This window comes from Eublepharis macularius, chromosome 12, assembly GCF_028583425.1.
Source record: "Eublepharis macularius isolate TG4126 chromosome 12, MPM_Emac_v1.0, whole genome shotgun sequence".
NCBI lineage: Eukaryota > Metazoa > Chordata > Lepidosauria > Squamata > Eublepharidae > Eublepharis > Eublepharis macularius.
In genome coordinates this window covers 34742624-34769145 of record NC_072801.1, presented here as the reverse complement: position 1 = coordinate 34769145, position 26522 = coordinate 34742624, and the positions used below count along the sequence as shown (strand labels likewise).

The 26522-nt window shown below is 45.1% G+C and overlaps 1 protein-coding gene across 1 annotated transcript in view; it reads right to left on the bottom strand.

Moving 5' to 3' along the window:
* The window catches only part of FMNL1 (formin like 1), an 86218-nt gene that overhangs the window by 26765 nt on the left and 32931 nt on the right, over nucleotides 1-26522 (bottom strand). The window contains exons 4-11 of the mRNA XM_054995337.1: nucleotides 26015-26088; nucleotides 22030-22113; nucleotides 20352-20492; nucleotides 15982-16090; nucleotides 13424-13500; nucleotides 11907-12000; nucleotides 3048-3122; nucleotides 1770-1880 (exon numbers count right to left, since the gene is read on the bottom strand). Of these exons, the coding sequence (XP_054851312.1) occupies nucleotides 1770-1880; nucleotides 3048-3122; nucleotides 11907-12000; nucleotides 13424-13500; nucleotides 15982-16090; nucleotides 20352-20492; nucleotides 22030-22113; nucleotides 26015-26088 (765 nt within the window). The remainder of the gene's footprint in view (nucleotides 1-1769; nucleotides 1881-3047; nucleotides 3123-11906; nucleotides 12001-13423; nucleotides 13501-15981; nucleotides 16091-20351; nucleotides 20493-22029; nucleotides 22114-26014; nucleotides 26089-26522) is intronic.

Here is a 26522-nt window from a genome sequence, read left to right as displayed (position 1 = left end):
GCCTTCTTTTGGTTTTGGAAGCCGGGAACATTAAGATGCACATACTGAGATCTGTGGCTACCCAGCAGTCTGTTTGGCTACTGGGATGTGCTTCTGGGGAGGTGGGGGAACACATCTAGCAAACTGGTTGATCAAATTAATTCTCAGCAATGAAACAGAGGCACAAATAACTAAGAGACATTTGCGATCATTTACCTATCACGTTTGAACCCCTGGGTTTTCCTCAACAGAGTTGGAAGCAACATGTGAGAGGATTTTGTCCTCACAGCCACCTTCCACTGGAAGTTTTGCTGAGATACAGGCCCAAGGTCACCAGGTGAGCATCATAAACAACAACTGTGCTTATATACCACTCTTCTAGACAGATTAGTGCCCCACTCAGAGCGGTGAACATAGTCAGTGTTATTTTTATCCCCACAATACAGCTGGTGTTGACAGGAGTGGCTTACCCAAGGCCACCTGCTGAGCTCATGGCAGTAGTGGGATTCGAACCTGCAGAGTGCTGATTCACAACCCAACGACTACTACGATACAGCAGCTCCTGAGGTAAGGGAGCAAACAATTCTTGGCCGAGCAGGAATCTCAGTTGCATTTGAAGTGTGCAGATCTTAAAGTCTGCCCATCACACAAGTGAGATATCACACATGCTTTTGAATTCTTTGCTACCTCATGACCAGTGGCAGTGTGTGGGGGGCACACCCCCGTTTCTGCAGAGGCACCAGGAGGAAAGCATCTCACAAAGCCTGTGTACCAGATGCTGCCTGCTACTGAGTCAGATCCTCAGTCTATCAAAGTCAGTCTTGTCTACTCTGACTGGCGGAAGCTCCCCTGGGTATCAAGAAGAAGTCTTTCACATCACCCATTGTCTACTATTTCTTTTTTTTTTTTAAAAATGGGAGATGTCAGGGATTTAGCCTGGCACCTTCTACACAGAAAGCAGATGTTCTGTCACTGATACATAAAACTGTATGCTGCATGGAACTGTCTGGATCAAGTCAGGGACTAAACTATTTCAGGACTTACCACTTATTTCTTCTTCACGCATTACACTTCTATCCTGCTTTCCCCCCCCCCCATCGTGATCTCAGGATGGTGTCCACAGAACTCCCAGGAAGCCTCTTAGCTGCTTAGCTTCAAACCTGCTTAGCTTCAGCAAAGGGATGGAACCGAGTGCCCTCCAACCATATCCTGGGACCATATCCCAGCTCTTCTCACTATTATTATTGTCTTTGGAAATTTCTACCCTACAATACTGAAGATGGCTTAGAATTCTCATGAAATTCCATATCAAACAGCTGACGTGGCGTAGTAGATAAGAGTGTTGGATTAGGATCTGGGGAGATCCAGGTCTCAATCCCTATTTCTGCCATGGGAGTTTGCTGTGTGGCCTTGAGCCAATTGCACACAGCCTGGCCTACCTCATAGGGCTGTTGCTGGTAGAAAATGGAAGAGGGGGGAAAGATGTTTGAATTCCCAACTGGAAGGGAAACTAGGAAATAAATAAATAAATAAATAAATGATGAAATTATATGTTCATGGTATTATCAGAAAGCCAGTTGGCCACGTTACAGAACTCCCCATGCCTGTTTATAAGACAACTATAGATATACCGAGTCTTGCTCATACGTATACACCCAATGGATGTGAAGAGCATCTCAGAAACACGAAATACTTTGAGCATGAAAGGTGTTACAGAAATGAAAATCATTCAGCTGAGTACAGAGCCATTCACCTCCCACACACACATGCTTCAGGAACATCCTTCTCACCTCTAGGTAGTCATCCAGCCCCAATTGCGTGAACTCGTACTGCAAGAAGACACGGAAGTTCATGTTCTCCACAGAATGAACCACAATATTGATGAACTGCATGCAAGCCACCTGGAGAGAGAGAAGAGGATGAGGGGATTTCGCTACCTCTTGTTTCAGTTTTGGCCTGGCCTTTGATGCTTAGGGCTATCCCGGCAGAGATGTACTTTAAAGAGGTTTCATGCCATGAAGTTAATTGTCTGGTCTTCACTGGTTCCTTTGCCTGAGTTTGTTACATATATATATTACATATAAATATGTAGATGACAAAACTGACAGGTTTAACAGTGTTTAGTTACAACAGTGTTTAGTTAAAAACCAACTCTTACTAAAGGAGGCAGAAGCCAAAAGTTAAGACAAGACTGCTCCTTGCTGACCTCTCCCACCCTCGGGCTGAACTGGGACTTACCACATACAAAAAGATGCTCTGCTATAGAGTCAAACCCCATCTCCCCAATTTTTAAATCTCTATTTTGTTCTTGTTTGTCTATGCTCACGTATGTTTGGCATTTCCAGCTTGTGCCTTAGCTTAAAATTCGGTTGGCATCGTGCTGTTCACAGGACTAACCTAGATGAACTGCACAATATGTGCATGCTGCCATAAAAGCATCTGGGTTTCTTGTTCCCTCTCCTCTGCAGCATCTCATGGAAGTCACCTGTGCACAGATGTCCCCATTCACCCATGTGCCTGTCCCTGCCAACAATGGGGAAATGCTGAATCCAGGGACATCAGGATCTAGATTCCTCCTACATGACAGAGGAGGAAATAGGAGCAACAGCTCCACATTGACTCACAACTAAATTGGCCCACAGAGAAGGGCAAATGGGAAAGGATCAACTGCAAAAGTTCTAGCTCCCAAAATCTACAATTCTTCCGACAGTCAGTTGTTTGAGGATGTCAACCAACTGGAAACTATAAGGCTGAGGCCTGCTTCATAGCAGAAAGAATCCTGGCGGTCTGAATCCATCCTCAGAACTCTTTCAATACCTATGGCTTTAGCTGCATGATAGGCAGAAATTCAATGGGAAGAAACTTTGGCATAGGGATACCATTTGGTCAGACAACTGGCGAAGGCAGAGGAAAAATTAAGGGCACATTTGGTTACAGTGGAGAGCACAGCCTTTGTGTCCATCTGTGCTCACATGCATGTACAGATGTGCATTAGCAGGTGTGCAGTGACAGTGTAAGAAAGAAGCCAATCTATGCCCTCCTTCCCCAATCCCCACCCTTCATGTTACCATGAAATCTATGTTGCTATCTTCATTTCGGAAATATTCCATCAGCTTCTCAAAGTGGTTCCTTTCACCGCAGACCTGTAAGGGGAGAAAGAGAAGCCATCAGTTTCCTTAGGCACCGAGGACTTAGGCTGACACCACAAACTTTAAGCCACCTGTACAACGCCAGAGTTCTCAATCTGGCAATGCCAGAGTCCAGATTTTTACTCCCCGCACCATCATGACCATTCACCAGCAGAGGGAGCTGCCAGCTTGCTCTCTTCTAGGCCTATACAAGAGCACTGCAGGTGGCCAGAGGGAGGTACTGCCACTTTCAGCAGGGATCAGCTGACATGTGCGGCCAGTGCGATCTCACCTATAAAGGCTTGGACTCCAAGGAAGGTATGGCTAAAACAAGCTGCTCGGTCTACCTCCCAACTCGCTTCTAAACTTCTCAGCTGCTCTTCTCATAGGTTTCCCAGATGGTTTGCCCAGCTACCTGCACCAGTTCCCCTGCCTGACAAGCTGATCAGTCTTGCTTCCCTTCTTCCTAGTCCTAACGCTGTCTTTGAAAAGCGCTATGGCTTCCTCATGGAACTACAGTTTTATAAAGAAGGAGGCTAACAACTTAAGCATTCCCCTTCCCCACAATCCCTTGGCTGTTGGGCAAAAGGAAACCTTAAAGTGGTAACAGCACAATTTCAATTTGCAGATGGGTCTGTTCTGCTTTCTATCCTACATTAACAGGAAAAACAGCATGCATCATGTGTATTGTACCTCATAATAGAATAATTTGAGTTCATGCAAGATTTATCATGCTTTTATCTTATCCTCCTTCCAAAGAGGAGTTGAATTATCTTCATAACTACTGTGTGAAGTAGGTTATGTCCAAGTAGACCCAAGGTCAACCAATGAGCTTTACAGCTGAATGGGGATTCCCAGGTTGAAGTCCCATAACCATGACATATATTTTGTCAAGTATGACTTGGTTATCATTTCTGTAGACTCTTCAAACACTCTGTAGCTTTGTTTTGAAAGGGAAGCTCGGCAAAACAAAAAAAGACAGAGAGGCATCCTAAAATTTGAAAGTGGGGGAAGAGAGAGGGGGAGAAGCCAAGAAAAGATGGGACAGTTGTGAACAAATGCAGTTAGATGTATTGAAGCTCAGTTCTCATCAGTAAAGCTGTTACTTGCCTTGCATGATGAGATTATTTTTGTTTTTGTTTTAGTAAAAACATGGAAGAATGTGCAAGAACTACAAGCATGCCAGTGTGTGTGATTAGATAGCACTGCATACAGAAGTCCCTCTTAGTTTGAGACCTCACCCGTTACTCATCAGATTACAACCCCCAGTGCCAGCCAGAGGTTCAGCCTGTGACACTCGATCTGGAAAAGGACAGTTGGGTTGGGAGGAGAGGATGAGAAAGGAGAGGCTTCCCCCAGGAGACGGCTGCCTCTGGTTCCCACCTGTGATTCACTCTGAGTCCTGGATGGAGATGAACGTTTCACCCAAGATAAGGTTACACCCTTACAGGAGTTTGCTGCCAGCATGAGGTTGCTATTTGGCACCCTGACAGTCCAACTGCATGCAAGTTTCTAGCAAGTGGCAGACAAACTGGCCAAAAAGAAGTAAATTCTCTAAAGAGTTTGCATAAATGCAGATGATCTCTGCTGTAAGGAAGTTTTTGCTACATTTTATGCTTGTTGCCTCTATAAGGGATAGTAACATAGGCTGAATCCACACTTAACCGGCACAGCACTAAGCAGGCGGACTGAGAGCGTCTTTCTGGCGTGTTTTATGACGTCATTGTGCCATAAGAGCGGCATCATGGCACGATGATGTCATAAAACGCACCAGAAAGACGCTCTCACTCCACCTGCTTAGCGCTGTACCGGTAAGTGTGGATTCAGCCATAGTCTATTGCACTGTGATCAACTCTCTTTATACTGCAATGTCCTCTACCTTTGTAACCCCTTTTCTTCATTATAGTGTGCCTTAGACCAGTTTTTGCTAACACTGTTTTTCCAGTTTCATAAATCTAGACCTACAGTATTATTTACTGAAGGTCTTTGCTGTCTGATTGAATTGCATTTTTTATTTCGTAATCTGCCTTGATTCTCAATGAGGAATGCAGGCTATAAATGAATCATAATAATTTTATATTTGATGATTCAGAGGCATCATTCTGGTTTTATTGTTAGGCTGTCAACCCCAATCCCCATAAGCCACTTGTGATGCACCAACTGTGGATCAAAAAAGTGGCACTGAATTTTAATTAAATAAGTAAATAGGCAAATAAGCACCATGGCAGTGAACCAAAAAAATATTGGTGTGTCTGAAGTGGCTGGGGGAGGGACAACAGGGAACACACAAACCAACTCGGCTAGGAGATTCCTCTGTAGAAGCCAGTGTTCCTGGATCTGGAAATCTAGCTGCACTGCATGGCTTGGCACAGGATGCTCGTTTGGACATGCATCCTCCTTCATATCTTAGCACAACTTGTCACATGCGCACATCATTTTAAAGTGTGACCATACTTGGATTGGGACAAGAGACTTCCTGAAAACCTGGGGAGGAAAAACTCCAAAGGAGAGCCTTGCTGCAAGATATGTTTTTGCACTGTTTCTCATTTGTAATCCTGGCCCCATTGCATTGCTTATTAAATGTCTCATACTATTTGACTGCATTGTTTTACATGGCGTAATTCTCACTGTGCCTCAGGTGAGAAATTACTATGAAGTGATTAAACAGAAAGCTGCTGCAATCTAGCAATTGAAGAGCTGTACTAAGATTGGGGAAACCTGAGTTCAAATCCCAATGCTACTATAAAGCTTGCTGGCTGATCTTGGGCCAGTCATTCTTTCACAGCTTCATTTACTTCACCGGGTTACTGTAAGGATAAACTGGAAGAAGGGAGAACCACATAAATCCTGAGTTCCTTAGAGGAAAGATGGAACAAAAATGTGAGACAGGTGACATTGGGGAGGGACATTGGGAGGGACATTGGGTGCACTGGATCCTTGTCCATCTTGACTGCTGAAATAATGTAAACACTTCTTAAAATGAGCCCTTGATGGCTATCATAAATCAGTCACTAATTCAACGTGCCTCCCCCCAGCCACTCAAAGAAGTGGTTATCCTCCTGCTGTTTAAAAAGTCATTCCTAGACAAAAATGATGTGGCCAATTATTGCCCAGACCCTAATCTGCCCTTTTTAGGTAAAGTGATTGAGAGAGCAGTAACAGACAAACTCCAGGCCTTCTTCAATAACTCTTTTCAGTCTGGTTTCAGGCTGGATTTTGGAACAGGGATGGCTCTGGTGGCTTTAGTTGATGACCTATGAAGGCCATGCTTCTTTGTTGCTCCTCCTGGATCCATCTGTAGCATTTGATACAGTAGATTATGCCATCCTGTTGAGGCATCTAGAGGCAGAAGAAGGTATCAGGAGATGTGCCTTCGACTGGTTAAAACTGTTTTTTCATGGAATGGACTCAAAGGTTGTTGGAGACCAGTTGTCTTCAGTGTGGGAATTATTTTGAGGGGATCCACAGGCCGCAATCTTATCCCCCATGTTATTAAACCTCTTTAGGAAGCCTTCAGGAGAAATCATTTGTAGCTATGGAACTGCATGTCAATAATACACAGATGACACCCACCTCTATATCTCTCTATCCAAATTACCTAGTGGTGCACTCTTGAGTCATTGCTCGACTGGTGTGGTCAAATGGCTGAAAGTAAACAAACTGAGACTGAACCCAGACAAGATGGAAATGTTGCTGGTTGGGAAGGTGAAGATCTTGAAGGACACTGTACTCCCCACTTTGATGCGATTCAGTTGACCCTTGCAGACTTAGTTAAGAGCCTAAGGATTATACTGGATCCAGCATTGCTGCTAGAGAAGCAAGTTAATAAAGCTGTAAAAAAAAGACCTTCTTCCAACTCAGTCTAGCCAAGAATATGGCCCCCTACCTTGACATGGCCAATCTGGCCACCTGGATCCATGAAACATTGAGGCTAGACTACAGTAACGTACCCTACATAGGTCTCTCCTCAAAGTCAACCTGGAGACTCCAGTTGGTGCAGAACACTGCAGCTCAATTATTATTAAGAGCTAGGCACAGCATACATATTACTCCTGTTCTGCAGTCACTCCACTGGCTACCTATCAACTGAGCTCAATTCAATTTTTGGTTACCACATACATACAAAGCCCTTCATGGTCTTGGTCACTCGTATCTATGGGATCACCTCTCCTCCTTATGCTCCACTATGGCAGCTTTGCTCATCTGAACAGGGCCTTCGCCAAGTGCCACCCTGCACATGGGCAGACTCAACAGCATTCTCACCTTATGGAATGGCCTGTCTAATGATGTCAGAAAAATTCTCACTCATCTGGCTTTCTGCAATCTATGCAAAACTGAATTATTCAGGAGGGCTATTTTACACAGGGAATATGGCTGTGCTGTAAGGAAACAGTTCAGAGAGATGCTCTGGTAAAGGGATAGGGACTGTTGACTACACTACTGTGCACTATCTTTGGCTGCAAGTATGCTCCTACTGGGTAGTTTCTGCATTGTTTAATATGTTATATTAAATTGCTTCTGTATTGTTTCACTTGGCTTCAGTTCTGTATCATATTTCTGCAATCTATACTCTATACTATTGTTTATTGAATATCCCAGCCACTGATCATATTGACTGACACTGTGTAATCCGCCTTTAGTCTCAGGCCTCTTCCACATGGTGAACTTTACACTGGGCTTTCTGCATATTCAACCGATGAAGACTGGATCCGTTTTATTTATCGGTTCTGCTCTCATATTGCTTTGACTCTTTAATTCTACACTTTGAGGGAGCTGAACTGAGGTGGTGTTTATTTTTTATTTCAGCACTAGAAAAATGTCCGGTTTCTGCTGCAGGTGAAAATGACCAGTACTTAGCAGATGGACTGAGAAAACTTACAAGAGGGTTTTTTTGGGTCTTTTTTCAATCGCACCGATGTTGCAATACTGCTGTTTAAAAAAAATATATTAACCCCCTCCAAAAAGAACGAACTAAAAAGTACAGGAAGCATAGGTGAAAACATTAAAATATCAGGTGGGATTCAGTACTGTCTGCACAGTTTTTGTGTTAACTGTATTGCTACATCCCACCCACCACCCACCCACAGTTGCAAGGGTTTTTTTAAGGCACTAACCGTGCAACTTTGCAATTTAATTTTTTTTAAGCATTCAGGAAAAGAATTTGATTGTTTACTGCTCAACCAATCAAGATGCAAGGGAATAAGGGGGAGGGTGAAAGGCAGGGCCAGGGCCAAACCTCACAACAAAGAAAACATTCTGTACTTCAAAAAAGCTGCAGTTTGACTTTGCTGGGGAGGGGGACATCGGAGGATGTACACAGGGAGAAAAGCTACAGAAAAGCCAGGAAAAGAGCGATTCTGTGGCAGATGCAGCCTTTCTCCACGCGGAACACAAAAAAGTCTGGGAAGCAGTTTGGAGACCGAACTGGGGTATTTTTACCATGTGTGCAGAAGCCTGGAGAGAAATCAATGCAGTATGGGACCAGAACTGATGAAAAAAACCCATGCGGAAAAGACTGTCTCAGCAAAAAATTTAGACTATAAATAACATAAAATAAAAATTTAAATTCCTGGCTTTCATTTTTTAAACATAATTGGCTCCCCCTCCCAAATAGATGTTTTGCTGTGATATACAGACAGTATATTTACAAATGACTGCTGTTTTTAAAAAATGTTTCCTCCTCACTACTATTTTATATTCTGGAATTCTGATTTTACACTGCTTTGTATACTCTGAGTGGCAAAAGCGATATTCCATTTTTAAAAACAGACTGAGAGCCAGATAGATAAACAATGCAATCCTATGAAGAGTTACACCAGTCTAAGCCCATTGAAGTCAATGGGCTTAGACTGGAGTAACTCTTCATAGGATTGCACTATGTGAATTCAAAACACAGCTCCGCCATATTGCTGTGCCTGTGTAAATGCTGCAGTTCTCTGGGAAAGTAGAATTCGTTTTTATTTATATTTATTTCCACTCCACTCTTTCAATCTCAGGAAACACACCAATATAACTTATTATATTGTGGGTGAACCCCCCTTCTTCGACCAGCCTCCTGCCAGGGAGGGGACACTGCCCCCCAGTCTGTATAACATCTGTCAGTTTGCCCCCCACCTCATGGGTTTTAGTGAGGTTCTAGTGAGGGAAGGACAATGTGGATTTTATAAATTGAATCTGGTTTTATTATACTATCTGTTTTATATTGTGATGTAATCTACTCTGAGCCTGCTCTGCAGGGAAAGCGGAATATAAATATAATAAATAAAATAAATTATATGTATACACCACTGGATTTCAGTAAAGCTTTTGATAAGGTCCCCCATGACATTCTGATGGGCAAACTGGAAGACTGTGGAGTAGACTATAGGACAGTTCGGTGGATAGGGAACTGGTTGGAGGATCGCACTCAAAGAGTGGTGGTCAACGGCGTTTCATCAGATTGGAGGGAGGTGTCCAGTGGGGTGCCGCAGGGCTCGGTTTTGGGCCTGGTACTTTTCAATATTTTTATCAATGATCTGGATGAAGGAGTGGAAGGGCTGCTCATTAAATTTGCTGATGATACCAAATTGGGAGCAGTAGCAAACACCCAAGAAGATAGAATTAAAATTCAACAAGACCTGAATACTCTGGAGAAGTGGGCAGCTGTGAATATGATGCAATTCAACAAAGACAAGTGCACAGTATTACATCTGGGCCACAAAAAAGAGAAGCACAAATACTGGATGGGGGATACACTTCTGGGCAGTAGTATATGTGAAAGGGATCTTGGGGTAAGAGTGGACTGTAAACTGAACATGAGCAGTCAGTGTGATGCGGTGGCAAAAAAGGCTAATTCAATCCTGGGTTGTATCAAAGGGGCCATAGCATCGAAATCGCAGGAGGCCATTGCCCCTATCTATACTGCCTTGGTCAGGCCACACCTGGAGTATTGTGTGCAGTTCTGGAGGCCTCACTTCAAAAAGGATGTGGACGAAATCGAGAGGGTGCAGAGGAGAGCAACAAGAATGATCAGCAGTTTAACAAACAGACAATGGATCGAATAAAATGTCAACATTAGAAACCCAAAAGGAAAGCATCATAAATCTGTGTTCCAAAAGCCCTCTGGAAAAGAACCTTTTTAAATTGTTGTCGCTGAGAAAGATGGTACAAGGTGGACCACTGAGAAGACCCTCTCTAATGCTCCAGCACAAACACACACCCCATGTTGATCCCCTCCCTCCCCTTGCCCCTTGCATTCACATTCATTGGCAGACACAAGTTCATCAGAGATGGCTGAATGAGAATAAATCAGGGGGCAAGGTCCCTTTCAGAGCCATAAGCAAATCTTATGAACAACGATAAAGTTGTGAAGACAGAGGAGTAGCATTCCTAGCTCCACGTGGAAACAAGGATCGCCAAGTCAGAGCACATGGCGGAAAAGAACCCAGAATCCCTTGTTCTGTAAACAGCTCTGACAAACCACCACCAGACTGGGACTCTTGTCTGCAATGGCCAGTTTGACTTCTAAAGTCCATGCTTTGCCATCCAGCTGTTATTTCACCCGTGCACTCTGCAAGAAAAGACAGTGTGCAGGACCAGGAAGAGTCGGGGTGCTGGCCCTTTAAGAACCTAGCCGTTGGTGCAGGTGCGATTACAGACTTGGCTAGGTTGTGGCCTCAGTTCCCTACATGTAAAATGGGAATAAGAGAGAGCAACCTCACAAAGTGCAGCAGATAAGAACAAATACAACATCTGCAAAGCAATTTGCAAAAGGAGGAGTTTTAGATGATGAGGCATGAGGACAAGCCGAGGAAGGGGAGCAAAGGCATGAGTAGACTTCTTCTCATGAAAAAGAACTCACACTAAGGGGCTCGCCCCTCCTCCTCGGCCCCAATTTGCTCACCGTGTTGCAAAAGAGATCACGTTTGTGCCTGGATCCCATTTCCTCCCTCTCAAAGGCTGTGAGGCAAAATCGCCTGCTCCGTGGGCAAATTGTATCCCCTTGTAATCCAAGCAAGGCTCTTTGTCAGATCTCTCTGTGTTGGTTTACAGGTGACAGCAGGAAGGCCGCAGGAACTGGTTTCCCTTCTTTTCCTGCTGATTTACCCAGCTCATCTCATTCCCAGAAGCTTTTACAGACTCCCAAGGGACTCCCCCCCTAAGGAGTTACAAAGAAGCAGGAGCTTTCCCTTCGTATTGCTCACACACACACTACAAAGAAAGAGCGTATTCACGTATGTGAACTCTCTTCCGCTCCAGTTTCTAAGAACCAGTTGTTTTTGTATCCAATTGTACCCCAGAATGAAGCAGAAATATGAAAGTCTTGAAAATTCCAGCTTTAAAACTTGGATAGTAAAGCAAATTCCTAACCCTCAAGGCCATGCAAAAATATAGAAAATGCAACAGCAGCAGCAGAATGGGAGGCATTCGTTTTCATTCCTTTGCATTGCAACCTCTAGGTTGGCAATTCCCAGATTTCTGACCCAAGACACGTTTCCTTTTTTATTTGTGGAATTAAATTTGCAGGGACACCTTTATTTTACACTCATAAATGTTTACTGAGTGTGTAAAAGGAAGAACTAGTCCCTGGAGAAGGTTGCCTCACTGTGTTTCTGCAATGTCTCTGCATTGGGAGTTATCCAGTTATCTGCTTGCAGTGAAGCTTGACTGGAAGGTGCAGTTAAGCATACAGAGCCACAGCAGGCAGCCTCTTCCTTTGAGCTCTCAGGAGCCTTTCATTATATAATATGTTTATTTCTCACAGCAGCTGGTTGCTCTAGTCACAGCCAGCACAACACAAAGGGGGTGTAGCACACAAACCTCTTTGAAGTTGTCGAAGGCAGCCAAGATGATGTCGTGTCCCCCTCGGACTAAGCAAACGGCAGCAAGCAACTCAAGGACTAGAGCTTTGGTCCTGCAGCAAGAAGAAGAGGGAGGGTTCTGAAAGGGATGCTCTCCCCAGGAGGTGGCTGGACATGGAAGAGCAGCACAAACACAGATGGTGGCAGGCAGACTGGGACCATTGTGAGGTGCCAAGGAGAGCAGCGTTAGAGAGTCACCTTCCACAATAGAACAAAGCTTGATTTATTTGCTCGAGTCTTCTAGATGTTTTGTCTTTGCAGGTGGACTTTTCTGTGGCAAACTGGTGGGGAGCTACCCATAGAGTTTTGTCCTGAAAGTTAATGTGGTGGTGTTTGGATGCTGACTAAACAAAGGGAGATGGGGTGTGTGTGGATATTGGAAGAATGGCAGCTTCAAGGATGATGGGGCTAAGGATGGAGGCTGCAAGGAAGTAAGAAAAAGAGGGGTCAAGAAAACCCCAAATCACTTGCAGTGACCACAAGGGAGGCTGCAGGAGAATAAGGGTACTCTTAGATCAGGCCTCAAGTCCACTTTGTCCAGCATTCTGCCTCCAGAAATCAGGGCTGGTTCTAAGTACCTGGTTGTTCCAAAGCAAGATGCACCCATGGGCCTGTGCCATTGGCATAGCTGTGGGGACCTCACTTGGACTGTCTAGGGATGGCAAAGGCCCAGGAAGGGTTGCCAGGCACCTCCCATACCACCAATGGCAGAGAACCATGTCCCTGCACTGCATCTGTTTCTGCCTCATGGTGCCACCTCAAGCAGTCGCTTGGCTGGCATGGCCAAAGAACCAGCTCTGCCAACAATGGCCAGCCAGGTGTTGCAGTGAAGTCTGCAAGAAGGGCATGAAAGCAGCAGGAAGTCTCACTGTTTACACTCAGCATCATACATTCAAGGGTAGACTGAGGAGAGGTTAAGTGGTTTGGCTGCGAATCAGCACTCTACTGGTTCGACTCCCACTACTGCCATGAGCTCAGTAGGTGGCCTTGGATAAGCCATTCCTCTCAGCCCCAGCTCCCCAGCTGTATTGTGGGAATAATAACAATACTAACTTGTTCACCGCTCTGGGTGAGGCATTAATCTGTTTAGAAGAGCAGTATATAAGCACAGTTATTATTATTATATTCATGATGAAATTGTCAAGAAGCAGGCACCAAATGTCACCAAGGTGTAGAAGAGAGAGAGAGAGAGAGAGAGAGAGAGAGAGAGAGAGAGAGAGATGTGGGCAGCTGAAGTCACAGAGGAGAGTCAAGTTGCTGTTGGGGGAAGATGCAAATTTTGGGGGATGTCACATCTTGGAAATGTGTGAAATAGTTTTTAAAAAGTGACTCTGAGAATGTGTAGAGAGCAAATTCTATATCACCAACACCCCAGAGTTTTCCTCTCCCCTGGAATCTAGGATAAAGGGACCAAGACTTTCTAAGAACAGGGGTGTGGTGTTTATTGTAGAAATAGAGGGAGGTCAGAATCCTTACCTGGGGCTCTTATTGTTGAGGCTCAGTGTGATCTCGTTGACACATGCTGGGTGGTTCATCACCAGGCTGAACCCAGACTGTGGGGAGGGAGAGGGAGGAAGTTAGCACACATGGAAGATTATCTAGAGACACAAGAGAAGAACGAGGACCAAGCTGGGAGTAGTGGTGGGTGCCCCACCCCTCAAGTTCCTCCAACTCCAAGGATTGGGAAGCAGATTCTTCTTCAAGAAGAGGCCTTGGGGATAGCCGGCTGCTTTCACAGAACTCACAGCCAAAGAGTGGCTGCTCCTAACTGAGGCTGAAGAGAAAGAGTGGGGTTGGATCCAGTGGTAATCTTCAGCTAGGAAAAAGCACTTCTGCCAGCAGGGTGGTGCTTTACCATCCCCCCCTTCTGCTGCAGCCCACTGAGCTCCCCAAAAGGCTGTTTCTTACGGGGGGGGCTCAGGAATGGCATGAGAGGGAAAATATGGTTCTATATTTTGAGGGTGGAATCTGCAAAAATTGCCTTCTTCTGCGGCTGCTGCTGCTGCTGGAAAACTACCACTAGGTTCAACCCAATGGAGTCTGGGAAGCACTGAGGACAGTATGGATGAGGACAGTTTGGATGGAGGTGTGTACACTCATCCCAATTCCATTTTCTGTCAGACAAATTCTTGTATTACTCCCAAACTTTTTCAGCCAGATGGGACAAGAGATGTGTGCCTGCCATGAGACACAAAGTCTCTCTCAAACCATTTTCAACCTCTGTTCACAGGTAATACCTGATGCCACCCTCTTTCAAGGCCCCATCCATGAAGCAAGGGGCACCATGAAGGGGACGCTTCCTCCCAAAGCAATGCAGTAAAATGGTCTTGCGAAATCAAAAGTGGTTTGCTGCACCCCTTGCAAGTGGCACATATTAAAAGATCTGCCTACTAGAAACTGTTTCAGAGAGATCTGCTGAATTAGACAAATTGAGTCCTTATGAATCAGCACCACGACTCCGACCAGATACTTCCAGGAAACCCACAAGCAGGGCATGAAGACCACAGCCCTACTATCTGCTCCCAGCATCTAGTACTGTCTCTGCACATGGAGGCTCCATTGAGATATCACTGTTAACAACTACTAATGAGGGCCGGATCCAGGGGGGGGAAGGGGGTAGCTTGCCCCCGGCGCCGCTAAAGAAGAGACGCCGGGCGCAGCTGCCAGATGCCTGGGAGGCTGAGCGCAGGGTTGGGAAACCCTCGCCAGCCCCGTTGATGGGGCAGCTGGCTGGCTTGCCGCGCGTGCAGCCAGCCGCGCGGCAAGCCAGCTGCCCCAGCTCACGCCCTCGCTGCTGCCAGCTCCGCGGCTCACCGTGGGCTGGAGCGGCTGGCTTGCCGCACGGGCGGCACAGGGCAGTGGGGCGCGCTAACTGTGCAGAGGGCCTCCTAGCCCTGCGCTCAGCTGGCCGTGCGACAAGCCGGCCACCCCAGCGCCTGGTGAGCCGCGGAGCCGTTGGCAGCGAGAGCGTGCGCTGGGGCAGCTGGCTTGCCGCGCGGCTTGCTGAGCATGGCTCCCGCCCACGTGATGACGTCACAAGTGACATCATCACGCAGCGCTGGGAGCGCGCGCGGAGCTCCCAGGCAAGGTTTGCCCCCGGGCGCCCGCGTGCCTAGATCCGGCACTGCTACTAACAGAATGGCCACTGTGGATTCCTACCCATACACAAATGACCTCTAAAAACCTGAAAAACACTTGAATTCCACACTATCTTGTACAAAAAAGTAAGATTTCCATGAAAGCACTCATAGTTTACTTAATAGTAAGGAGGAATTTCTGCTGTCTTGGCTGGCCTTCAACAGCTCAAGGTTAACAGTAAAACCAAATCAGCTGTCAACATTTGTATCTGAAAATTCCAATGTTCAAATTCTGATTTTTTTATTTAAAAAAAAAACTTCTTTCAGGGACACTGAATTTATAATCTCAAATCTGCTCCACCTCCCCTCTCCTGCAAATCCCTAAATCTAAAAATTCACTCATAATTGGAAATGCTGCACAAGAGTTAAAATTAAGACAATATAAGTATTTGGCAAACAAGTTCAAATTTCAAAAATGTGCTTAATAATTCTACCCTCCCGCCAATTTCTTTTCCACTTTGGTTGAAAAACTACTCCATACTCCTGAATCACCACCACTTTATGGGGTTGGTCCTCAAATCCACACCTCAAAAGCAGGTCATAACTCAAAGTCTATTTTGCAAGGTTCCAGGATCAAACTATGGTATCTCCAAGATGCAGAGCTCTGAAGGGCTGCTGTCTGAACTCCTGCACAGCCTCTGCAAGTCAGGGTATACAATATCAAGCCAGATTGACCAATGGTCTGACCCAGTGGAAGGCAACTTCGTGTGTTCATATGCCACAAGGCGACTGTCATGTGGCTCTTGAGATGTCTCCATGGGTTCTTTTACATGCTACTTGAGGAAACTTCCCCAGTCTTGTGCTTTTGAGTTGGGGGAAGCAGGAAGCATGTTTAATATGTCCCTCTATCCCCCCATTCCCCACACCTGCACCCCAACTCAGCATTATTTCCATCACCTGATAATTCATGATGGCTCGGAGGCACATGATGCAGACATGAACGTCGTCCTTCTGGCTGACGATGCGCGAGTTCCGAAGTGCCTTCCTGCTGTGGGCCGGATTGAATCTGAGGCAGAAATAAATTGAAGGAGAAAAAAACCCAGCAGAATGAGGGATGCAAATCACCACCTAGCATAGCAGCACATGAACTAGGGCTTAGCGTGTGGGAGGGCATGGCTCAGCTGGGCAGCAGGACTGCACTACAAAATCACTTTTAACTTCTAAAGTCACTGCTGCAAATACAGTCTAGGAGACGCTGCCACCAAAGGGAAACTCCAGTCAATTCACAGAAGACCACCATCTATCTCCACCACCTCAGCAGAGCGCTTGGAAGGGTGGGGTCAAACAGGCCATGGAAGGGTCAATGTGTTATGGAAGAGAGAATGTTTAATGGGTCTACAGGTTAACACAGCAGAATATAGAATGTGGATAGTCATGTAGAATATGGCTGTTGTGATTCGGAGAATCTGAGCCCTTCAGCCTCAAAATCAGAAGAGTTTTTAGACCTCATGACTTGGGAGTGGGGAGCTGAAATGGACGTTGGAGATGCACAAAGTGCAGGGGTGGCTTCAAAGGCCGGGATGTCCCCTCCCTCATGACCACTCTACATCCCATTGCCTTTGTTGTTGTTTCTCCCAGTGCCCCTTTTATGACTAAAAGCAGATAAATAAATAAACCGGAGCAAAAAGAAAAATTCCAAATAGTGCCCCCAAATGATTGTGCAATCAAAATGTAAGCATGCAAATACTTGCAAAGCACCCCAGCTTTATGCAATTCATTTGAATTCCAGGATATAGATTTTAGGACTGCAGACTGTGGGATTTTTAAAATGCAGATTTCAAAGGACTCACTGCTTCAAAACCACAAAAGCTTAGGAGGGGAGAGCATGCCACTGCCATGCCAAGCCCAGTCTATGCCATCTGACTGCATTCATGGGGGGTGGGGGTGGTTTCTGGATATATGGGAGAGAGGCTCACCGGGGTGAGTAGGAGTTGACAGATGGCCTGGGCTTAGGGTCCTGCTCGCACCCGGGAGCGCTGGAGGAGGGGATGCTTGGGTGGACTTGTTGAAAGAATGTTTGGATCTGCTGGTTCAAATGGCAACACCTGAAGGAGGTGGAGGATTGGAAGCCTGCAGGACAGGAGGGAAAAATAGGATGCTTCAGGTGGACGTTTCCCCCACCCGGCTCCGGCCCCTCGAACCATGGTGGGGCGCGGAAGGGATTTTTATGGAACCACAAAGAGAGGCTTTAAAAAAATAAGCCCCAAACCACTCCAGCAAAATAACTGCGACTTATTGCTGCCTTCCTGCCTAACAGAGTATCATATCCTATGCTCCATCATTTCACGAGCTTATACCTGAAGCTCTTCTCTCTTTGGACTTTCCGGTTTTGAACAGAGTCCATCGATGGAGACTCTCGGCACAGCGACAAGCCGCCTCAGGTCAGAAGAGCCAGGCTAGCCTTAAACCTCAGGGCAGCTGTTAGTCACAACAGCATTTAGCCAAACCAGATGCAAGTCCCAAGGCCCCTCCCTCCCCTCCAGGGTCTGTTTTTAAAAGAAATATCTTTAGGGCAAATATAACAAAATGTCCTCTGCCAAGACATATGTAAGATAAACCATGTGAGGGAAAAAAAATTGGAAAGGGCAGCCTCAGTGCAGCCTCCATATTAGAAACTGAATGATGCCTTAAGATTTGCCAGTTATGTTATAAACTTGGTCCTCTTTTTTCAAGGTACTATGGTTGAGTGGAACAGATGTCCATGGCTTTTATTACGTTATTCTTTTCTGCATCTCTTGATTTTCTGAGCCTAAACAGAAGCAGGCCAACTCCCTTCCCCACGCTTCTTCCCCACCCGCACCAAAGAGAACACAGGCTGGGTACCTACCGTGAAGTGTTGTCCCAAAGGAAGCATGCGAAAGAAGCATCACGTTAGAACAAGAGGAGAAGGCAGAGAGAGAAAATGCAAGATGGGGAAAGAAAGCCAGAGCCTGTTTGTCAAAAGCAAGGCAACCAATGCAGCAGGCCTCAAAGCCAATTTTTAGGGTGGTCAGTCAAAAGAGAAATCTGGAAAATGGATTGTGGACAGAGCAGTCTAGTAGTTCTTAAACGGTGCAGTACCAATGACTACTAATCCAGTTCACTACTCCTTTGAAGGCCACTCTTTTGCTTACCTTATGACCTACAACTGGGAGGATGCTTGAAAGACTTCCAAATTAAAACTGAGCTCCTGCCCAATAGAGCACCCCTGGAAGAAGCAGTTACTTGCCCTGCTGAAAAAGCAAGCAGCTTTTCTACTATGTCTGAAACATCAGTTGAAAAGTGGGTTACCTTTTCAGTGCTTAACAGAAAATGCAGAAGGAACTACTTTTCCACTGCAATATGTTATACCGTTAAGGGGGAAAGACCCATAACAAACTCTTTCTTGTTTTTTCCCCTTACTGTTTTCCTGAAGTAGGAAAATTAATTTTAGATTCAAAACTGATAAAATTGGGGTATTTTAAAGTTACCAATTACCACATGCAAATTTGAGGAGCTGCATGAAAATTTTCTTCCCAGTTAGTTCCAGTTGGAAGCACCCTTGAACAGGCAAGCAGCCCCACCTAATCATGTGATTGTGCAAGGGACATCCTTCTTTATTGCTCAACACATGAGATTTTGAAGTGGATCACAGAATGGCTGATTTGCTATACTAACCCAAGTGGCTTCCAAGTTTACAATGTATTTAGCTCAGATTTTATGTATGTCTGCATTTGTAAAGTTAATGTGCTTTGTGTTTTGATACTTTCCTTCTGTTTCACATTTAGCTTAGCATGTATGATAACCCCAGCCCAAACAGAGGTTGTCTGAGAGTATAAAAATCTAAAGGATCTCTAGGGGAGGAACAAGGGATGGGAAACACTGGTTATATTATTACATCTCCATGGAACATTCTCAAAGTACATAAAAACCCTGAACAAAAAAAAATACTGGAATCCACTCTGGTCAGCAGGAATGGACTGTGCAATCTGCAACAGTAGGTTGTTTCATTCATGAAAAATGAAAGCTATGCTGTGGGGAAAATGGAGACTGGATTTTTATGACCAGATGGAAAAGGCACATTGCATAGGCCACTGGGAAGAGAACTACGTGGGAACCCCTTTGCTTGTAGATGAGTAGAACGGTGGGAACAGGAATAGAAAGGGAATGGATCAAGATGTGTAGCCACATTAGTTTGTCTGTAGCAGGAGAAAAGAGCAAGAATCCAGTAGCACCTATAAGACTTAACAAAATTTCTGGTAGGGTATGAGCTTTTGGGAGTCACATCTCACTTCTTCAGATACAGCTAGAATGTAAGTCCATCTGTTCTTATATCTTGGAGAGTGGAGTGATTACAGATGTTGAATGACAACAGCAAGTGAAGGACAATAGCAGGTGTGATTGGATAGGGTGGGATAAGCAGATGGGTGGTGGGTGTGGAGAAATCAGCATTGGTAATGAGACAGGAAGCCTAGGTCTCAATTCAATCTAGGTCTTGAGCTTCATTATCAGTTGCAATTCAGCAGTCTCTCCTTCTAATCTCCTTTTGAAATCCCTCTGCGGGATAACTGCTACTGTTAGGTCAGCAATTGAATGTCCTGGAAGGTTAAAATGCCCCCCACAGTTTTCTGAATGTTGTGGTTTCTGATGTCAGACTTATGTCCATTAATTCTTTGTCGAAGGGACTGGCCAGTTTGTCCAATGTAGAGGGGGGAAGGGTATTGCTGACATGAGATGGCATTAAATCACATTAGAGGATGAACAGGAGTATGAACCTGAGATGGTACGGCTGACATTGTTATGTCCACTGATGGTGTTGCTAGGATCTATATGAGAGCAAATTTGGCATCTTGGTTTTTTGCAGAGTCCATGTTACTTTTAAGTAGTTTATCACTGCAGGTGAGTAGTTGTTTTAGGTTAGCAGGCTGTCTGTAAGCAAGAAAAGGTCGCCTCCCCCAGTGCTTGTGTGAGGGAAGTGTCATAATCCAGCATGGGTTGTACGCCATTAATAAGGCATTGAACTGGCTTGAGTTGTGCACTGTAGTTGACCACCAGCGGTGTTCTGTTGTTATTTTCTTTGAGCTGGTCTTGTACCAAGCTGTCCCTGGGTGTCATTCTGGCCTTTCCAATCATCTTTCTCACCATGGTAGGGGGAAACGGAATGGTGAAGGAAACTCAGAACTGCCTGCAACACAGCCTAGAATTTGGGTATGGCCAATCTGTTGCGTTCCAACTTCCATTAAACAAAAGGAACTGGGCAGGATAAGGGAAGGTCTTCTGAAAGCGCTATGCTGCTTTAATTCTGTTACCTGACAGTCGGGTGCCTTGTTTTGGAGGAGCCCTGCGTGGGGGAGGAGGAGTTGCTTCTGCTGAGGTCCTCCACAGATCTGTCCAAGGCTTTTCCCTTGTCGGACCCCGGGCTCCCATTGTCAGTGCTGTCCATATCATACCTGGAGCCACATGTAAAAACAGGCGTGCGTCATCAGGAGGGATTTAGCAAAGGGCAATGGGGAGATCCTAGAGAAAAGCAGGGCTAAAACTAAGGGCATATCCACAGTTCAGTCTTAAATACTTTTAAAACTGCTATATGAGGTCATGATACTATCCCGCTGCCCTGTCCCTTGAACTCATAAATTGGTGCTTGGACATGACTCATAGCTATCTGAACTAGCAGTAGCTCTCCAAGGTGCTGACATTTCCATTATTATGTAGCATAGGCTTTCCGATCAAACTTTATTCTTGTCCTTTAGGAGTTCTTACAAAGCAAGTTTCTGGCTCTCATGGTTATAGAGAAAAGCAAGAAAATGCACAGACTGTGTTTGCTTGAGGTTCCTCCCCACCCCCACATTAGCAAAAGCGGAATAGATTATGCAAAAAAAGCACATATAACAGCTAAATGGAATGTGCGATCTTTTTAGAGCAAAGCTCCCCACTGGGGATGCAACCTCTCCACTGTGTAACTCTTAAAGAAGTTAACTCATGAAGAAGTTAACGGGCTAGACAGAGAACCTCTCTGTGCATTTTCAGAGAGCCAGTTGCTCATTCCTCTGTAGGGCAACCATAAACCCACCATGCTCCTCTCATAGAATGGCCTCACAAAGAATAGTTCTTTAAGAGGGCTACCAAAGCGTGAAGGGTCAATGCTGCACAGGGGTATGCAAGTCTTGGGTATAAACAAAAACCTGGCTCCATCCAAAGGGGTGGACCAGACCTTTAACTTACCAGGAAAGCCCGCAGAGGGCTGCTGTCCTGGAGAACCACTAGTCCAGCTGTGCCACAGCAGCAGCTATGATGGGTATAGGCTTGCTTTATAAGCAAGACTACATCTGCTGTCATCGTCGCTGCTGGTCCAAGCGGAACAGCTGCTGGCGGCATCTTTACCACCACAGAGTCTCCTTGGCTCTGCTTGCTCTGGGGCTGTTTTAATGCCCCAATTTGCCCTTGCCAGCCAGGGGGAACTGAATCCCAATGAGGACTCCATGCCATCTAATTAAAAGCAATTGTATAACAGCCCAGTTGCCATTTAGCAGCAGCCACAGCTAAGTAAACCAGACTGAAAACAAAACACTGACTGGGTTTCTTCCTTTGGGGTTTTGCCCCAAACACCTTTTCTGTCAGAAAAGATCCATATGACTTGAAAGTTTGTTTGCAAGCCAATTTGGCCCACAAAAACACTTGTCTCTCCACTGCATGCTGCTATGGTGAGTTGGAAGATTATTTCAGTGTCTGAAAATTATTTTGGTTTGGAAGAACTTCACAGCAGCTCTGACCGAAATCAGGTGTCATACGGCTTACTATTCAACAATGGGGAAAGAGAGGTGGAGAGGAGGGTAAAATGTGTGTTATTAAGCACATGTAGATGTTCTCTGCTGGACTGGGACTCACAATAACAGACAAAGATGGCACAGCTGCTTCCTCCCAATATCTCCTGGGCCCTCCCCACCCAATGCACCCTTCCTCTCACGCCAAGCTGCAGCAGCTACTTACGTGACAGAGCACTGAGCAAATGCCAGGTAGTCCACCAGGACATCGAGTCCTTTGTTCTCTTCATTCAGGAACTCCTGGACCCAGCTTAGGGGTGGAAGGAAGAAAGAACATTTCACTTTTCCCCCAGAATTAAAAAGAAGAGGTACACAGCCACATTTCTTCATCCTTGAGAATCTAGTTCTGTGGTCTCCAACATTTTTAACCCTGACAGCACCTCTGGAATTCTGATATAGTGTGGTGGGCACAGCCACAAAACGTCTGCCATAAAATGGTTGCCAGAGTAGGAGGAACCAGAAATACAAAGGCTGCCACAGCTTATCTTTAAGCACACAGTGAAGAAGATCCTTATGTTGTGGTGGCAGTGGCTGCTGAAGCAATATTTTTTTTTTAATCTGCCAATCACATCTCCAATGGCTAATCAGAAGCCTTGCTGGGCAAAAGCCCTACCTGGCCCAGCCCACTTTCTAAAAAATCTCAGTGGGAAGTAGGAAAGGTCCTAGCAAGTACCATGGTGCCCCCATGGGCACCAAGTTGGGGATTCCTGATCTAGCTAGTCCTTTTTTATCCCACCCTTCCCCCAAGATCAAGGAGGCCTATGTGTCTCTCCCTTCCTCACTGTATCCTGCGAGACAAGTTAGGCTAAAAAACAGAGTGTGTGCAGGTGAATGATCCCGCATCAGTGACCTGTACGGCAGAGTGGGGATTTGAAATTGGGTCTCCTGTACTCTGGTCTGACACCATGATGGCTCTCAGATTCTCCATGTCTCCAGAGTTTCATGCTCTCATTTTCTTATGCCTCTTTTTATGGTATTTTCTGGACAGACACAAACATCTCTCTGCCTCCTATACTGTTGTAGCCATATCGTTAATTATTTCAAAACAATTATATAATTATTTCATAATTGACAGATTGCTTTACTGTTCTTCCATTTAATCCACACAATCATCCTGCATGATAAGCTATTAATTGTTCCACTTTACAAACAGGAACCCCAAATTGAGACCATGTTCATGTTTTTAAGTCTTCCCATACAGTACCACAGCAGAACACAATTGGGGGACTGTGTGTGCATGAAACCTTCCTCGTCAAATCCAACATTCCCTATGCATAGAAAACTAGCATGTCAATTAAAAGGTTCACCTAGCATTAATCTCCCTGAAAGCTCCCCGTTTTCTGTCTGCAGGGAGCATTTGATATAATGGGAGCATTCAAAAATGCATTCCCTGATCTACACTGTATAGTTAAGAACAGTACTGGGTTGTTAAAGTTACAAACAACCATCTGATTCCAATTCTGTGGCGGGTAAAAAAGAAAGATTTTGTAAATAAGAAAAGGGTGTCATTTTTTTAAAACACAAAGAATTTAGATAGGTAAGTGTCTAAATGCATGCAAGCAAAGAAAAAATTATTTTCTGAACTGATGTGCAAAACTTCTGGAGGCCCAACTAAATATGACAGCATCCTCAGGACTGCCATGAGGACACTGTCACCATTTTAAAGCAATTTAAAAATGCCATGTGGGGGGGAGCCAATCTTGATCAGGCCCACAGCACAGCACTCTTATCCTCCCCGGAACCCCACAAAACTTCACAATTCTCTTCAAATACAAAGCCGAATTCACAGAATTCCTTGAAAAAAAATCTGTATAGTAACTTAAAGCAGAATAATGCCAATTCTCATCTTGGGTAAATGAAATGGTGATTTCACCCCAGGGCTGTGGCTAATGGAGGGACAATCACAGACCTTTTAGGCTTAGGTCTAAGAGTTGCTGCGTGTGTGTGAGAGAGAGAGATCTGACAAGATTGGGTTATCCTGGGCTATCCTGTTGAGACTTGGAGTCCTCATGGCACAGAGGGAACAAAGAGGAAGTTATTTTAAGATCACATTGACATTCTGGCCAATACAGATATTAATGCGAGTTATAATATGGGTCAAATGCAAAACCTAATTTAATGATTAACCCCCAAACTGCTTGGAACCCTTTTCACAAGGCTCTGACGTCCTTCCTGCAGCACAGGCTCTGTACTTCTTTGTACTGCACAGGGCATGATCATAAATTGTGTCGCAAAACGCTGACGAGACCCGTGCATGCTGGCTTCCACTGTTCGCTTTTCTTTTATTTTTGGGCTACTTGGAAGGCAATCAATCTGGAGAGATAAACGCTTCCCCTCCAAAGCTGTTAATTAGCCTGCATAAATCACTGTCGTTAATGGTGTCGGCTGCTGCCTCCTACACGCTGGGGTCACCTTCTCCACAGAGGACCGACATCTCCGGCACAAACCTCAGGTTGCTCACTTGGGCCAAGAACGGGATGGATGGAACAGTGCCAGGGGAAAGCTCTGCTGCTAATGGAAGAGGCAAAGCAGCTTTGACATTTACATTCACGCATCTTCTGACAAAATATTCTTAATGTGCTTTCAATTCCTGGCTCCTTGAGAGGGTTGTATTTACTTCTGTTCCCTTTTTTGTCTTGTATTCTCTCTAGTTTTGTTTCTTATTGTTCATTAGACAAGTTATTAGAGCAAGAATATGTAAAAAAATATTGCAAAGATGGGCTGGAAAAGGGAGAAGAATATGCAGGTCTAAATCACAGATTAGGGCTGTGCAGCTGGTAAACTGGAGCCTCAATCCAGGGCCCCACTTAGCCCCTATCAACCCTAAAGATCCTTCTCCTAGTATGACTGCTCAACAAAAAAGCCAAGACACGGGCAAAGAACACTTTAACCACTTCCTTCCTGGTGTAAACAATCACAGAAACTTTGGCAAAGGCCTCCTATTATTATGCACCTTCTCTGGCACAGGTAAAGGGCTCCTTAATCATTCATGTCTACTCAGAAGAAGCACAAATAGCTATGTAGGCTCAGGAATGGCTCTCCCTTTGTGTGTCTTTTTTGCTCCCTCTTATACCATCACGCGAAGAACTGTGTATCTGAAACACATTATCATCGACAGGATGTTCAAGAGCCCTTAGTACACATCTTCGTACACATGGTAGTATGGTCTGAAGGTAGAGCTGATGGTGATGGACCTATTCTGTGCCCGGCCCTAGGGCTCATTGGCCTACTGTTACCTGCTGTGACCATCAGTAGACATCACTTCCACCCCTGAGCTCTTTTTCAAACTGGAAGTGTCGGGGACTGACCCATCTGAGTGCAAAGCATGTGTTTCCAGACTGAGCTATCTCTGGAAGCACAGCATTCTTAATAATATGGGCACCTAAACACTATGCTTTACACACAGATTCATTAAAAACTGTATTGCTGATCAAGATGTCTTCCACGTGGCAATGATTCTCCACCTGCTCTCAGGGCTTCTCTGCACTCTCTATGCCCCAATGGTCCATGGCTGCTATTTCTCATCTCCTGCCCCGCTGGAGGGCTTATTGCTACAGCATAAGGAAAAAAGCCCTCTGGTGGTATTGTGGTGAGGGGAGAGACGGTGAGGAACTGTGGCAAGGAAAATGTAGCACCAGGCTAGGGGAAATCTGCACTTTCCATCCATCTTTTGTGTATAAAATGGAAAAGATTCGAGTCCAGTAGCCCCTTAAAGGACAGCCACTATTTCCAGGGTATAAGCTTCTGAGAGTCAAGCACACTTTGTCCATGAGGAAGGTAGCTTCAATATCAAAATTTACACCCTGGAAATCATGTTGGTCTTGAAGGTGCTACTGGACTCGAATCTTGCTGTTCCACTGCAGACCATTATGGCTACCCACCTGAAACTATCTTCATGGGTATAAGATGTATGCTTATAAAATTCTCAATTTGCTTTGAGAACCGCCTTAAGAACTGCCTTCTACTGGGTGCAAAAAAGAGATAGAAGGTGCAAAAAAGAGATAATCAGTACTCAGCACAGTCACGGGCCCTCCAGATCCTCAAAGCACAGAAGAGGGGAATTGTGTGTCGCGCATGGCAAGGAACGGCCAGCAGGAGAATTCCTAACAAGCAGATAAACAAGAATCTTATTGGCCTTTGGTAATACGAACCCAATATGGTTTGTCCTCAGAGATATCTCCAGCTCCCGAAGAACCTGGGTTGACTCTTGAACCCGCCTCTTAAACTGTAAGAAGAAGAAAATATCTTCTTCAGAAGTTAAAGACCAATATAGAACTAATAGTTCTTACTAACATTCTTAACTTATACGAATTGGCCACATTCCGTGTGTTTACATGGCCACATTTTCTTGCACTAAATACTGAAATGGTGTATGTGTGTGGGAGGGGTGACCATTTCCTCATTGCTGCTTCCCTATTTATTGCATGGAAGGAAGGAGGCAAGAAATCCAATTTGGATCAGAGAAATATTCTGCTTATTGTACAGATTCCGGAGCGTTCAAGGCCATGTATGTTGTTCTTAACCAAAGGTACTTAACAACATTTCTTAAACTTGGGTGCTTCATTTCAAAAAACCAGAATGAGTCAGCTCCATCTCTGACGCAAAATACAGACTTCCGGTACAAGTTCAATAAATTAAGCAAACCAGACACACTTGCAC